This window comes from Pipistrellus hanaki, assembly GCF_964339955.1.
Source record: "Pipistrellus hanaki genome assembly, chromosome: 14".
Lineage (NCBI taxonomy): Eukaryota > Metazoa > Chordata > Mammalia > Chiroptera > Vespertilionidae > Pipistrellus > Pipistrellus hanaki.
In genome coordinates, this window is record NC_140516.1 from 16824126 (window position 1) to 16839851 (window position 15726).

Sequence of the window (15726 nt, forward strand, 5' to 3'; positions counted from 1 at the left end):
TCCATGTAGCTGTGTGTAGCTGTGGCTCATCCATTTCAATTACAATGTAATGCTCATTGTCAGAATGAACCACAGCTTGCTTATGCACTCTTCTGCCATTGGACATTTGGATTGTCCCCAGTTTTTACTAATCTGAACCATGCTAGTTTGACTAATGTTCCATTTTGCATGATATTGCCGATGCTTTTCTCCCAAAGTGTCTGTTTCAGTTTATATTCCCACTGCCAGTCTATAGGATGTTCTGATACATCTTCAACATGGATCTTTTTTCTCTTAGAAACCTACAATGTCTATGGAGGTGAAGATCCAACCAGCTGAACAACCCCTGGCGAGGTGAGGTCCCAAATGCCTACCCTATTGACCGAGGAGGTGGTAGGGACAAAGAGGGCCTCAAGGGAACTCAACAGACTGGGAGCCCAAGAAAGGCAGTCTTTCCTCACCTTCCACTGCCATCAGCTAGGCCCTGCTTGGAGTCTCAGGCCTGAGGTACCACAGGTCTCAGGCGGGAATCCTCTCTGGATGGGGAGAGGATGTGCTGGCAGGGGCCAGGAGCACTGAGCACAGAAATTCCAGGGATTTTCAGGTAGTGACTTTCTCTGATAGTTGGGGTTGGGGAGGCCAGCTAACAGTGACTTTCAGAGAAGGTTTGCTTTATTTCTTTAAGTCCCAGATCTCTTAGAGGCGAACCAAGGATGGAACGGGAAACTCGGGGGCCTGATCAGCGAAATCCTCAGAGGGCCCAGAACACCTTTCTTAGCATATCCAGAGTCCGTCTGTACCACAGAGGGGATCCCTCCAGCCAGGGTCACCGGGAGAAGGGAAAGCCAGGCACCAAGCACCAGCCCACCGTTGGATCCTTGCTGGACGGACTTCGACCTCTTCCTCCAGGGGCAGAAGCACAGCATCCTCGAGAGGGAAGGGGTGCAGGGTGGAGGACAGAGAACCTGAGACGGATTGTCTCCAGGGAAGCGAAGCAAGAGCTTGAAGCTTCCCGGCAGCGTGGCAGCTATGAGAGCTGCCGCATCAGCTGGGCGTCTCCTGGGAGGGCCCCACGGGGAACAGGCTTGCTGGTGTAATCTGGCCTCGGGGACAGCTTTGACCTGCAATGCTGTGTCTGGGCCAAAACTGCCCCTGATGGCGTGGGGGAGAGTGACAGCCTGGAGCTGGCTTCTCCTGGGCAGCCAAGAGTTTGGCTTGGGGAGAGGCCCTTGCTGGGGCCAGCCCTCTGGCTCTGGGGGTGTATATAATGTGTCTTCGCTCCAATCCAGGCATTTGGATGACTGGTGATCTATAGCTTCTCTTTCTGGCTGCAGAGATGGTCTGTGAAAGAAAGCTGGGGTCCTGGGGAATTCTATCTGAGTTTTCTCAGATGGATCCCAGCTCCCTACTAAGGCACCCGAGGAAGACAGAAGCCTCCCTGGGACTGGATTGTCCCAATCGGGAGGAGACCCTATGGGAGGCCCAGCTTGGAGGCCAGGGGGTGGCAGAGAAACCCTGGAAACCACATTTCAGAGTATCTCAGGAATGGACTCTGAGAAGCCCTGAGCTGGGGCAGACACCGTTGCCAGGAGGCCTCATTAGCTTCTCCTTGACCTTCTTCTTCAGTCCGAAGGCTGAGCCAAAGGCTGAGAAGTCAGAGCACAAGCCAAGAAGCCAAGGGGTTGAAGGGCCACAGAGAGGAGCTGTGGTCCCAGGGGTCGTGGATTTCAAGGTGGTCTACGAAAAACTGAGGACCGCCAAGCCCGAAACCCCTAGCACCTACCGCTTTGGCCGCCTCAGCCACAACTCCTTCTTCTCCCGGCATCACCCTCACCCCCATCGTGTGACCCACATCAAAGGTAGGGTTGGGGTAGGCCAGGGCCTGGTGGGCAGTGGAGGAGGGGCACTCCTAAAACCTGGAAAGGGAGGATCCAGCCTCCATTTCTAGGGTGAGGCCCAGAGACAAAGGGGACTTAGCCAGGGTCACAGAGCTGCTTCGCCACTTGCAAGCACTTGGCCAAGTCAAGAGTTGCCTTGGGGGGCAGGCTCCAAGGGCAAGCTACATGTCCCTACAGGATTTCCCTTGCTGCCGGTCCTCCTGCCTTACAAATCAGAGAAAGGAATGAATGTTCTGCCTCAGAGCTGCACTCGGTTCGCAAACACGGGCCATTTCCTCCCTCAAGTATCTACTGAGGGTGAACTGTGCCTGAGTCAGTCACTTTTTTGGACTCTGGGGATATGACAGTGACCAAGACAGTCCCTGTCCTCATGGAGCCAACTCTCTGGTGGAAAAGAACAGGAAATGAATGAGGTGTCAGATCGTGGGATGTGCCAAGGCTACAGAGGGAAGACATGACCAAGAAGCATGACTTTTTAGCAAAGAACTAAAAGAAGAGAGAGCATGAATCAATCATGAGGATATGGGGGTTGGAGGGAGGACATCCTGGGCCGAGGGAAGAGCAAGTACAAAGGCCCAGCAGCAAGGAGGCCAATGTGGCTGGAGCCGAGTAAGGAGAGAAAGGAGATGCAGGAGAGGCAGTGGAGGCCCAGGTCATGTGGGCCCTGGAGGCCACTAAGCCATCTCACTGAGTCAGATGAGAACCACTGGAGAGCTGAGAGCAAACAAGTATTAGGAGCGGCCTCTGTCTGGGTGGTGGCTTGGACCAGGAGGTTGTGGTGGAAGAGTTAGTGGTCCGGCTCCAGAGATACGCAGAAGGTAAAACCAACAGGATTTGCTGATTGATTAGAAATAGAGAATGAGAGGAAGAGGGGGATCAGTGTTGACTCCTGGGTTTGGGGCGGGAGTAACTGGAAAACTGGGACAAAGAGACTTCAGAAGGGACCAGTGGAGGATAGGAGACCAGTCAAGAATTTGGTCTAGGATGGAGAGATGCAAAATGTGAGATCCTTTTAGACACCCAGGTTGGAGGCACAGAGGGGGCAGTTGGGTCTGGAGTTCAGGGGAGAAATGCAAACATGAGAGGATTCAGGTGTGGATGGTGTTTGAAGTGGGCCTTGATGGGATCATCCAGGACACTGTGTAAATACAAGAGACGAGAACCTGGGGACAGAGTCCCAGGGACCCCAAGGCTCAGAGGCTGTGAGGAGGAGTACGCAGCAGAGGAAACAAGGAGTCGCTGGCGAGCTAAGACAAACCAGGACAGTGAGGGGTCCAAAAGGAAAGTGTTTGGGGAAGGAGATAGTGAGCAGCCATTCTGTCCTATTCAGGCTGCTCCTCAGAGCATAACTGTCTAGTAGTAACGATGATATCACACAGACCTTAGGCAGAAGGGTCCTCATGCCGGCCACCACCTCCAGTCTGCCTGGTACTCGGCCCTGCACAGGCTGACAGATGGCGAGACGTTTCATCCAGGGAGTCTAGCTGAACCTCACTCCCTGTGGTGTGAGCCCAGGTCCCTCCCCACACCCAGGCATCCCTCTTGAGGCTGCTTACCTCTCTCTGCTCACACCTGCAGTCATTGCTGTCATGGAAAGCCAAAAGGACCTCAGGACAAGGGTCGCAGGGGCCCGATTTGCTGCGTGACCCTGAGCCCATCCCTTCACTGTCCATTCTAAGTGCCCCAGGGGATAAGGTCTGGGTGGCTGCACGCTCTAATGATCTACAGGCTCTGGATACTGGAAAAAGGGGGGCCAGTGCTCTACCTGCCCAGCCTCCTGGAGCTATTGGGGTCCACCCAGCCACCCCTTCCCACAGCCTCTGTCCCCTCACAGATTTCATGGGGCAACCTGTCTGCGTCGTCAAGGACAAACACTCTCTGGCTTCCTTGCCTCAAACTGCACCCCTCTCCCCCTCTCTGATGAAGATGCCTACCCTCTTTGTCCCCATTGGAGACCCACAGTCCAATCGAGACCCCCAGCTTTCTTCAGGTGGGTACTGGGGCCAGACCGTCTACCTTGGGGTTACACCTCTCTCCACGGGCTGTCCCGCTTGGGTGGGTGCCTGAGAAGGAAGTGAGATCTGGTCAGGTACCCCATTTCCCCCAGCTTTGGCATCTGCATTAGTCTCTACCCCCTGAGATCTCAGAAATGTGCTTGGATTTGAGGTGTTTGAGGAGTAACCACAAGCAGAGGACAAGCAGATTTGGGCAAGTCACGTGACTTCAGCCTGTAGAGCAGTGTTTCCCAAACTTTTGACATATGTGTGCCCCTTCTATAATTTTCGTAACGCTGAGTACCCCTCGCACTCATGAGAATGTAGAATTAGGCGCAGCTAAGCACGGTGCAGTGCATATCCCCACCAAACTCCGGTGCAACGCGTACCCCCACCAAACGCTTCCCGTACCCATGGGGGTATGCGTACCACACTTTGGGAAACACTGTGAGGAATGATACTGGAAATAATTAGTACTTGTGTCAGGCACCAGCCATTAGAACCGCCGGCCATACACGGCACCTGGGCCCACGCTCTGAGGCCTCTGCTCCTCAGGCTGTGCCTTTTCTGTTAGGGGCGCAGGGCAGGGGCTGGGACAGCCTGCAGGGCAGAGGTTTGGAAGGCTTGCTCCGTGCTCTGTACCGCCCCCTGCAGGAGCAGTTCCATATTTTAGTAACTGGCACTGCATATCAACTGAATCTCCATCTTGGCTTCTTAAAAGAGGCAAAGCTAGATTAAACACTTGTATTTTGGCACAAATAAAAAAATAAGTTCCCATGTCTCCCATACAATCACAGGCTAGGACATTAAGGACCCCCTCCACACCCACTCACACACCCACCAATGGTGTGATTCCTAATCCTTCCTCAAAGGCACCATCTCCCCTCCCCTTTAAGGTGCAGATGGAAGGCTGGGGGGAAAGGAGGCTCCCCTCACTCCCTCCCCCAGCATCCCCAACACCTGGTGCCCCAGGGAGGGGGAGGGGGAGGGGCCCAGACAGCAGATGCCAGGGTCTTGTCCCTACCCACAGAGACCTGGAAGAAGGAGTTGAAGAACCTGGCTTCCCAGGTGGTCATCTACACCAAGGAGAAGGAGCCAGAGAACAAAGAGGTGGGTGCGGAGCAAAGGAGCTCTCTGGGAAGAGATGAAATGGAGCCATCCCTTTGTACGAAAATCTTTCCCAAGTCCGGTCAGGAGAACAAGTGCTCGGTGAGGAGCCGCTGTCCGCACTGAGGAGGAGGAGCCAACAAGTACCAACCCATGGGCCGCAGTGAGGGCTCCAAGAGATCACACCCCAGTGGAGAAATCCAAGAAGGGTTCCTAGTTCAGAGGCGGACGGGGGAAGGCATCCTAGTGGAGGCACGCAGCGCCAAAGCTCAGAAGCGGGGAACACAGGACCCCTCTAGAGCAAGGAGCTGCAGTGCAGGGCCCAGTGGGCAGCAGTAGAGGAGCAGGCGGGAAGGGGCCGACTTAGCATGTTGGCAAGACCAGCTTGCTCTAACTTCTGAACTCAGTGTAGTGTCGAATCTCATAAGGAATGGAGAGTCACTGAAGGTTTTCAAACAGTATTGGGGCGGCCTCGTGGGTGCTACTTGCTGGCCAGTAAAGACAAGTGGGAGGCAGCTTGACGGTAGTAGCAATTGGTCCTCGGACAGGCCTGGCCCTTGGTGGATGAGTCTCATTCTACGCTTGTGCTGGGCAGCAGAGTCCTCATCCCTCCCTGCTCTGCAGCTAACTCACCGCAGCTCTCGGGGCAACAGTCTGGGTCTCAGGTTCCTCTTCTTTAAAAGGGGAACAAGGATGCGACCAGTCTTAATTGAAGTAGCAGGGTCTAGAGGCCCCAGGCCTTGTGCCCATTGGCCTGGCTTAGGAGGGTTTCCTGGGGCTAAGAAAGGATGCCAAGCTGTGTGAGACACACCTGGGGGCACCTGAGCTAGGAATTAAGGGGTGTGTGTGTGTGTGTGTGTGTGTTGGGGGTGGAAGGGGGTACAGGGGAGGCTTGGCGTAGAATACTGTTTTTAAATCTCTGGTGAGCTTGGAGGAGGGATAGCAAGTAGGACTTGCCCAGGACCATGGTGAGTGAGGAGGAGTCGGGGGAGGCAGTAGGAGGCCAGCACTCAATGAAGTTCCAGCAGGAAGAGCTTTGGCTATACGGAAGGGCCCCCTGCTGGGGAAAGGGGTCCAGGACAGTGTGGGGCTGGCCTGGTCCACGTTCTGGGTCCCTGCAGTGCTGTGATGCTGAGGTTCCGGGAGGGGAGCTGATGGGCACCCTGGAGATGTGAGCCAGCCTCCTTCTAGTCTCTTCCTTCCGTGTTCTATCTATCTATCTATCTATCTATCTATCTATCTATCTATCTATCTTTCTATCATCTATCTATCTATCATCTATCAATTCTCTCTCTCTTTTCTCCCCCTTTACCTCCTCCCTCCCAAGTCTCTGACCACTTTTCTTCCAGGAGGAGGTGCCTCAGCGAGAGCAGGGTGCAAAGTACTCTGCAGAGACTGGGAGGCTCATCCCTGCTTCCTCCCGAGCCCTTAGCACCCGCCACTCCCGCCAGGGCCGAGGGAGACACCCTTCAAGCAGAGATGGCATCCAGACTTACGTCCTACAGAATGCGGAGCTGCTGGTGAGACCCTGGGAAGGCCGGGGGCTGGGGCCCTGAGCGGCCCTGTCCGCGGGCAGAGAACAGGGTGGTATACAGATCCCAACTAGGACTCTCACAAGCTGCTGGACAGTGTGGCCTCCCCCGTGGCTATTTGCACCTGAGACTGTCAGACTCAGAAACCACAGCCCTGGGAGCCCGGAGCCTGGATTCAGATCCCTCATGCGTCCAGGGCTCTGTGGAAGCCTTGTCCTCTGTGTCCAGTCCTTTCTTCTCAAGGGCCTTTGGTTCCATGATCCAGTCAGACTGGGAGCATAAACAGGTCACCACTCAAGTCTGAACCAGCGTTGGCACTTGGCACGTTATTGAAGGGAGCTGCAGTGGTGGGCTGAGCTGCATGGAGAGGAAGGTCCCACCTAGTGTGTCCTCTGACTGCACCCTGGGGTGGGGCACCCTGCAGCCTGCAAAGCCCGTCCCAGCCCAGTCTCCCATGAGAGGTGTCTGCTCTGTGCTGGGACAAGGCACAAAGCCGCCCACCTCCACATTCAAGCCTCCCATTGAGGTCTGAGGCGAGTCCACGATGGTGCTAGTGGGTTAAGTCCCTGTTATGCCGGTTTGGCTCAGTGGATAGAGAATCGGCCTGCAGACCGAAGGGTCCCAGGTTCAATTCCAGTCAAGGGCATGTACCTCGGTTGCAGGCTCCCCCTCAGCGCAGGCCCTGGTGGGGTCTCACACAGGAGACAACTAATCGATGTGTTTCTCACTGATGTTTTCCTCTCTCTTCCACCCTCTCTCTAAAAATTAATGGAAATATATCCTTGAGTAAGGGTAAAAAATAGAAAGAGAGTCCCTGTTAAAATGCACGCACCTTCTCCAGGCAAGGCCAGACAATGAGCCAGCATCTTGACACCATCCCTGAGCCCAGTGCTTTCAAAACAGTCAGCCCAGTGAAGTGAGCAGAGCAGACAGGGCCCGGGATCCCCACTTCACAGGTGGGGAGGCTGAGGCCCTGCCAGGTGCCACTCTGTGACCCAGGTCCCCAGAGAGCGAGCAGCGTAGCTGGGACTAGAACACAGGACTCTCTCCACCGTAGGGCGGCCTCACCTTGCCTGGAAGTAGGTTCTCGGGTCCCCTGGGGAGGGTGCAGAGGGCAGGTAAGTTGGAAGTGGTGAATTGAGGAAGACCCTGGGGCAGAGTGGGGCTGGGGTCACCGTAGGGAGGGGACCTGAGGGCAAGGGTGAGCCCACCTTCCCCTCTGACCGCCACTGGTTCAGGCGGGCTCTCCTGAAAGAGGGAACCCCACTTTCCTAGGATGCCATGTTGCTCCACCCCCCATCGCAGCCTCAACCTCCAGCCAGCCATAGCCACAGCGGCCACCAGCGCCCCCGCCTACAGAGCCCCCGTAGCGTATACGAGACAGAGCTGGATCTTTTCCGAATGATCCTGGCCTGGAGAGCGCAGAGGAGGAAGGGCCCTGAAGCAGCAGACGTGGCCGCGGCGGAGGACACGGCTGCGGGCAAAGCGGGGAAGGAGCTCCGAACCCTGCAGTTTGCAAAAACCGCTGGCCGTGGCCCTGGGGCCGCCCACCGGGAGCAGCTCGCCTCTTTGCTAGCATCTCAAGACTCTGAATTTAGGAACTTCAGGGTGGGGAGGCTCGTGGGGACCCTGAAATTCCCCCACCAAGGACTCGGGCGTTTGGGACTCGGTGCGTCTCTGAGGAGCTGAGTGTCCAGCTCTGACTTGGCCTTCCCAGGGAGGGACTCGGGGGTACGGCCTGCCCAGGCAGGGCTCAGAGATGAGGGCCCACATATTCGACTCTGAGGGCTAGGGCTGCCTCAGTCTCCCTGCTGGGCGCCCCCTCTCTCACAGCGAATCCCACGAAGAAGGGGGGCATGGACCACTGCGGGGACCAGTTCAGCCAAGCACGTGGCTCCGGGAGCCGGCTTCAGGGCAGGCACCGGTGCTGCCGGCCAAAGGTGCCGTCCACACACTGACCCAGGCCTGTCCTCCTGCCCACAGATCTTGGAGCTCCTTTGTCAGATCCTGCAGACAGATTCATTGAGTGCTATCCAGTTCTGGCTCCTCTACTCTCCTCCCAAGGGTGAGGCACAGCCCCAGGCCTGGGGCCTCCTCCGAGGGGAGGCTGCTGAGGGCCTGGCCCTCGGCTTCGGCAGGACTCAGAGGTCACGCGGCTCCCACTCTGCCTTCTGCCAGAGCCCCACGCTAGCTCTTCCCAGCTGCATTTCGCTGCTCCCTCCTTCCGTTCCTCAGCAGGATTTCCATGGTCCTGTTCCTTAGCGGGGACCCCTCCTCCCTACTGACTGCGGACCTCAGCACCTGGGAGGGCGAGTCCGAAGCCCGGACTTAGCAGACACAGCCCCCTTCACCCACCACCGTGGGAAACACACACACACACACACACACACACAGATGCAAATAAATGCACATAGGAACACATGAACGTGAACATAGGAATGGACATCTATGTACGCACTGGGACAGGGAACAGAGGGTATGCCTAAAAGGGAGGGTGAGGAGTGATGAGAGCCAGAGATTGGAAAAGGCTTCCTGATGGGGAGAGGGAAGTTGGGATGGAGGGAGCAGGTCCCCTGTAGGGTTCCCAGAGTGGGCCAAGTGGTGTTGTGGGCAGGTAGGCCAGGACCACACGATACACATGGGTGCACAGCACACTCAGGGTGCAGGGAGAAGAAGGGCCTGCCCGTGGGGCCCTGTGGGCAGAACACGAGACGGCTGTGAAAGCTGCCTTGGGCCAGGGGTGGGCAGAAGAGCTGGAGGCCCTGCTCCCTGCATGTCTTGTCTAGCGACAGGATGGGCTGGGGTCACGCCCCTGAGGACTCTGCTCTCTGTGCTTACAGAGAAAGCGTTGGCGCTGGGGCTCCTGCAGACAGCAGTGGCTCAGCTCCTTCCCCAAGGCCTAGACTCCATCCCGACAGAGAAACTGCTAAGCCAGCTCCAGGACGTCCAGGAACCACCTCCAGAGACGCAACAGCCAAACTACAGGTGGGCCTCCCCGCTCCCTCCTGACCCTCTGTTCCCAGAACTGCCCCCTCCTGTCCAGCTCCTGTCCCTCCCGGTGAGGCTAGCGGGCTGCCGAGAAGGGAGCCTGGCACTGGCCGGAGCTGGGTGGACAGTCTGTCCTGGAGGAAGAGGCCAGGCCCCGCCATGGAACCCTCCGGGCTCTCTTTGCTGCTCAGAGGCCCCCTCTGCCAGGCCAGACTCAGCTGCCAGCCGTGGGGTACCTGAGGGGGTCTGAGGTCACAGGGCTGGAGGAGCCGCAGCCAGCCCTCTGAAGCTCTCTGAGAAGGCACGGTAGATCAGGAATGCTAACCCAGGCAGGTGGCAGGGCCTTTATGTCGGTATTAAGGGTGGCTGGAGAGAGAGAAGTCAGTTCCACGTTGGGGAAAAGGAGGGTAAGAGCGGCCTCACACAGCAGGTGAGGAGGGCCTGGCTGTCAGCACGGGAACCTACAGTAGTGAACACCCCCTGTGTCTCCCGGACATCCTGGTGCCTATTTCTAGTCCACACAACCACCGTGGAGGCCCTCTGACCTCCGTTCTACCCAGAGGAAACGGAGGCTCAGAAAGAACTGAATGACCCAGAGTCACCTGGGCGGGCGGCAGAAGAGCTGGGACCAGACGTGGGCTCGCCTCCTTACACGCCCAGCAGATTCAGATCCACAGGGGAGCATGTGACGAGTGAAAATTCCTGGAGTCTGACACACAGGTGGGGTGGGGTGGGGGCACCCAGGGGCTGTGTGTGGGTAACGTCACCCAAGTATTCCTGATGGTACTTGGAGAGGACTGCTGGATGAACAGGATTTGAACAGGCCGGAGAGAGGGTGAGAAGTGCCAGGAATGGAAGTCAGGGGATGCTGAGTTCCGGGGTGGTTGGAGCGCGGGGGGCTTGTGCTCACTTAGGTTTGTTACGGGTGTGTGGGCGCTCGCTTTGGCTCCGCAGGTGGTTTTCTTTGCCACTCCAGGGGGCCAGGGGAGGCCCAGGAGAGAGGCAGGCTTCACTGTGACCTTGGTCAAGACAGCTCCCATCTCTGAACCTCAGTTTTACCTCCCAAAAGCCCCTCTCCCCGAGGGTAGGGAGGAAAAATACATCAGGTACATAAAAAGGCTTACTGGAGTGCAAAGTCGATATAATACAAGAGCGTTATTCATGCTTGTAAATACTTCATCAGGGGAGCAAGCTCTCATCCCCTCCGCTCCCAGGGGAAGGCTTCCTGTCTGGGAGGAAACAAGAGACAGGAGGGCTCTGGGTCCCTGTGGCCACAACAGGCAACGGGGGTCTTGCTTGGGTGGTGCTTGTTGGTTCTCAGGGAGGACTGGCTCCTGCCTCTTCCTGGAGCACCTTCCTCACCTCCTCACCCACCCGCTGCCCTGCTATGGCGCGGTCCATTCTGACCTTCCCAGACCTCCTTTCCTCTGTGTTGGTTATAGCCTGTCCCCGAGGAAGTCAAAGACACCGCCTCTACCAAAAAGCGAGACACCAGGTAAGATTCCACACGGCAGATCCCTGCAGCTCACTGCGGCCCACCCTTGCTGGATTCCTTGGGGGACTTGAGGCTCCTGGGAGATAGGTCTCTGCCCGAGGAGGCTGCTCATTTCACCCATTCACTCACTCACTCATTCACTCACTCACTCACTCACTCACTCACTCATTCACTCAATGGAAACTCATTTAGTGCCTATTGCCAGGCTCTAGGGATCATGGGGAATCTTGGGGGTAAGGGGGTTGGGGGAGATGAGGGAAGAGGCTGCGACAGTCACTCTGGTGCCTGAGACCAAGGCAGGGGAGGGGAGTGGGCGTGGGAGGGGGGAAAAGGCAGGTGTCTCCATGTACTAACTATACTCTCCCCCCACTGGACTGCAAAGGGTCCCGGGTGGCTGGCGCGGAGGGTCTGCAGAGAGGAGGCCCTTCACTGATACTGGTTCCCCGGGTGCAGTGAGGCTCTGAGCGCCTCCTAGTCACTGCAGAGCCCAGAGCAGAAGCTGGGTTGACTGGCCCTGGTGCATCTCCCTCTGCTCTTGCACCTCAGCCCCGGGCCTTGTGGGGAGGGGGGCCCACCTGAGTCTCCTGGGCAGCTCCCAGGTAGGGCCCGGCCCCTCCTTCCTCTCCTGCCGGCTGTGTCTCCCCTTCTCCCAGAGTACATCGGGAAAGCACAAGTTCTCCGGGTGCATCCAAGCCAGAGCTCAGAAGAGAAAGTGGTGAAGGCAGAGTGCTGAGGAGCGGGCGCCGCCTTACCCACCTTGCCCCAGAGCCAGCCCAGAGCTCACGCTTAGCCCCGCCTGCTCCAAAGCCAGCCCAGGCTCCAAGCTCGCACCAGCCTCCTCCACTGCCTCAACAGCGATACGTTCTTCCCTATCACATTGAGCCCATTAAAATAGCACCTTCCCTCTAAGAGGACAGGTCCACTCTCCTATCCGCAGCAGGTCTGTGCGTGGGGCATTTATTCCCTGAGAAGGGGTGAGCTGCAGGGTATCCCCCCATCCCTTGGAGAATGCCCGAGTGCCACTGCCAGCATGGGGCTTACCCAGTTCTCTCACATCCCAGGGAACTGAAGGGCAGAGAGTGGTTAAGAGGCCTGAGAACAAAGCTCTGCCACTCTCTGAACCAAGACTCGGGGTAGATTAGAGCAGAGGTCAGGCGTCCACAGGGCTCCTTGAAATAGTCATCGATATCAGTTATTGAATTCCTACCAGGCATTGTGGCAGGGCTTCAGTACTAGTTAATGAACTCTGTTAACTAACCCAAAAAGTCAGTCTAGCTTTGGATGGATATAAATGACACTGATTTACTCAATTCAGATGGATTAAGTCCCTGAGGGTTTTCCCCAATACTCCATTCACAAAACTTTTTTTTTTTTTTTTTCAAACTGGAAACACAACTAGGCAATACCCAGCTTGTTCCAAAGGAGAAAGAAAAGCTGGGGGGGGGGGGGGGTTCTTTTTTTTTTAATATATTTTATTGATTTTTTACGGAGAGGAAGAGAGAGGGATAGAGAGTTAGAAACATCGATGAGAGAGAATCATTGAGCAGCTGCCTCCTGCACACCCCCCACCGGGGATGTGCCCGCAACCAATGTACATGCCCTTGACTGGAATCGAACCCGGGACCTTTCAGTCCCGCTCTATCCATTGAGCCAAACCAGTTTCGGCAAGCTGGGGGTTCTTAATAGTAAACAATACATCCAGGTCTGCACTCTTTGCCCCGGGATTGGTCCAGGATGATGGTCGTCTGATGTCTGGTGGTCTAGACCAGTGGTCGGCAAACCACAGCTTGCGAGCCACATGCGGCTCTTTGGCCCCTTGAGTGTGGCTCTTCCACAAAATACCACGTACCCTAATTAAGTTAATAACAGTTTACCTACCAATATAGTTTAAGATTAAAAAATTTGGCTCTCAAAAGAAATTTCAATCATTGTACTGTTGATATTTGGCTCTGTTGACTGATGAGTTTGCCGACCACAGGTCTAGACCATGGCACAGTTTCTTCTTGAGGTCGTTCAAATGGTTAATTGAAGGTGTGATGCATGGCCAGGCATTAACACACAATGCATTGGTGCCCATCCAGTTATTGATGCAGGACTGGGAAGTTGAAAACTTTTAAGTTCCCAGCGTCAGTCAAAACAAGAGTAATTGTTGTCTGGTGCCTCAGCCTACTTAATTTTAATAATTTAGCAGCTTGTCTGTAATGACTCCATTTTACTTCTTCACTCTATTTCTCAAAAACTATGTGAATTGTTCTACATACTTTATATGGAGTACTGTGTTTATTCTCCCAAAAGCCCTATGAGGTAGTGGGTTAATATTATAACTCCCATTTTATAGATGAATAAACCGGAGCTCAGAAAGATGAAATAACTTGTCGACAGCCACATAGTAAATGGCAGAGCCCAGATCCAAACCCAATGTGTCTGGTTTTAGCATCCCCACTGTACTCCACGACCTTACAAACTGCAACCCTCACCAAAGGTTGAGGTTGCATATGGTTTAGCTAAACGGTGGTTGGTAAGATCAAGAGAGAAAGGGACATTATTCTATAAACGTGACTCGGATGCATCCAAGGTGTCTCTGTCTTTAAGATCTAGAGAAGAGGGCCTTGACTCTCTAGGAAGTCCAGTGTCATCCTTGATATTTCTGCCAATTCCATGAAAGGTGAAGGCACTGAGGATTTACAATGTCAAGGTCACTTGTGGCTGTCAGCTTCTACTTCTGAGTTCAGTCCATGGATTGTGGCTCCATTCCACAACACTGCTCCACCTCACATCAATTCAGATGGATTAAGTCCCTGAGGGTTTTCCCCAATACTCCATTCACAAAACTTTTTTTTTTTTTAATAATCCTTACCTGAGGAGTGAGGTTATTTTTTCCATTGATTCTTCAGAGTGTGTGAGTTACTGTGGCCTTCGTACCCAGGAGACCCTCAGAGCCCTGCGGCTTTTTGGTTTATTCCCGGCAATACCCAATTGCTAACCCACCCTGCCTCCTGACAGCACCTGCCCCTCAGTTAATCCTCATTTTCCCCAATCCTGCCTCAGAAAGCCACCAGCCCAGACTAGTATCTTCAGGGGGAATCCAAAGCTCAGAAAAAGTCACCCTCTGCCCCTGTCCAGCGCCACACCAGGCCGCCTTGATGCCCCAAGTCAATCAGTTTGACTTTGTTGAAACATGGGCTTGCCCTCTGCCGTCTCTGGCTGTTTCGCCTCTGGGAGCTGGTGTTACATCGGTGTAGCCCAGCTCTGTTTTTTTCCACTCGGCTCAGCTTTTGTTTATCATCAGAGGTAATTAACCCAGGTAATGATTGCTTGGGTGTTTTCTTTCTGCCAGCTGGAAAGGGGAGGGAAAGTGCTATTAGCAGCTCTCCCAGATCTACCTCAGGGTTGTTTTTTTAATCCTCATGGAGGCTATGTTTTTGTTGATTTTAGAAGGAGAGGGAGAGGGGGAGGGAGAGGAAAAATATTGATGTGAGAGAGGGAACATCGACTAGTTGTCTCCCATACACTCCCCAACCAGGATGGACTGAGGATCAAACCCACAACCTAGGAAATGTGCCTTTACTGGGAATTGAGCCCGCAATCCTGCTATGCATGGGACTACAGCGACCAACTGAGCCACACCACCCAGGACTGTCCACTTCTTCTAAGATAGGGGGGCACCCCAACATAGCTGCCCATGCAGGAAGGTGGGCAATTATCCAGTCCCAATCATGGCCAGCACTTGGCTGAAGGGCCAAGGAGCAGTGTGCACCTCTTAGGGTCTCTCCCCTTATCCCAGTCAGGGAACAGCTGTGGTGGCACTTGGCCCTGCCCCCAGCGAGCTGTCTGTCCCGGGGAAGTCCCTCCTCCCTTTGGGCATCACGACAGCCCTCAGCTCACTTAGGCCCCTTCTTATTTGGAAATCTGTGATTCTAAGTTCAAACTATAGAATTAAATGGGTATCCCAGTAATAAAAATCACTAAGGTTTGTTAAAGGCCTTTGATGCCCCTGGCACTAAGCTTAGCATTTAATACATATTATCCCATTTAGTTCTTGTAATGAGATTAAATATTACTATTAACTTCCCCTTCCCTTTTTAGGTGAAGAAACGAGGCAAAGAGAGGTTAAGTGACTTGTCATAGCTAGTAAGGGGCAACCAAGCATGTAATCACATCGCATCCTGTTTTGCTAAGTATCATGGAGAGATCAAAAATAAACTGAGGCACAGAGAGAGACATGACTCTCCTCAGTCACACAGGCAGAACCCTCTTTGGCTCCTCTTTTTAAAGCTGCTAACAGCACTCCCTCAAAACAGGTCTAGCCAGGGCAAAGGGAAGGCGTTCCTGCAGGGTCCTAGCCCTCTACAGTAACCTGACCTCAGGCTTGAAGAGAAAGGGGAAGGAGGAGGGGAGGAGGAGCTCCAAGCAAAGATGCTGTGTGGGTGGCTCTGGGACGACAGCAACCAGCTGAGCCCACCTTGGTCCATCCAGCTCAGCAGACCAGGGGCAGCATGTTGATGAGTTTCCTCTGAGCTTTGGAGTATTTATTCTTTGTTAACACTTAAAACTCAAGATTTAAGATTTCTCTTAAGACATCAGAAGCTTTGGAAACTCTGGATCCTGGTCCTCCTGGCATAAGCTCTCCTTCACTAACTTCCCCACCCTCATTTACGAGATTTTCCTGGAGTCTGGGCATCCTGCTCTGGACACACGTCGTCCATTTGTGGCACATTCCAGCTCATTCATGT

At 54.6% G+C, this 15726-nt stretch overlaps 1 protein-coding gene across 1 annotated transcript; it reads left to right on the top strand.

Annotated features, from left to right (window-relative positions):
* Positions 1–286: 286 nt before the first annotated feature.
* TBATA (thymus, brain and testes associated) lies at positions 287–11835 on the top strand (the record flags this gene model as incomplete). The annotated part of the gene is made up of 9 exons (XM_084904385.1): positions 287–333; positions 1606–1838; positions 3712–3867; positions 4902–4981; positions 6328–6498; positions 8494–8575; positions 9351–9495; positions 10941–10993; positions 11647–11835. 9 exons carry the CDS (start codon positions 287–289, stop codon positions 11724–11726), a joined length of 1047 nt encoding a protein of 348 aa, XP_084760511.1. The 3' UTR covers positions 11727–11835.
* Between the last annotated feature and the right edge of the window lie 3891 nt (positions 11836–15726).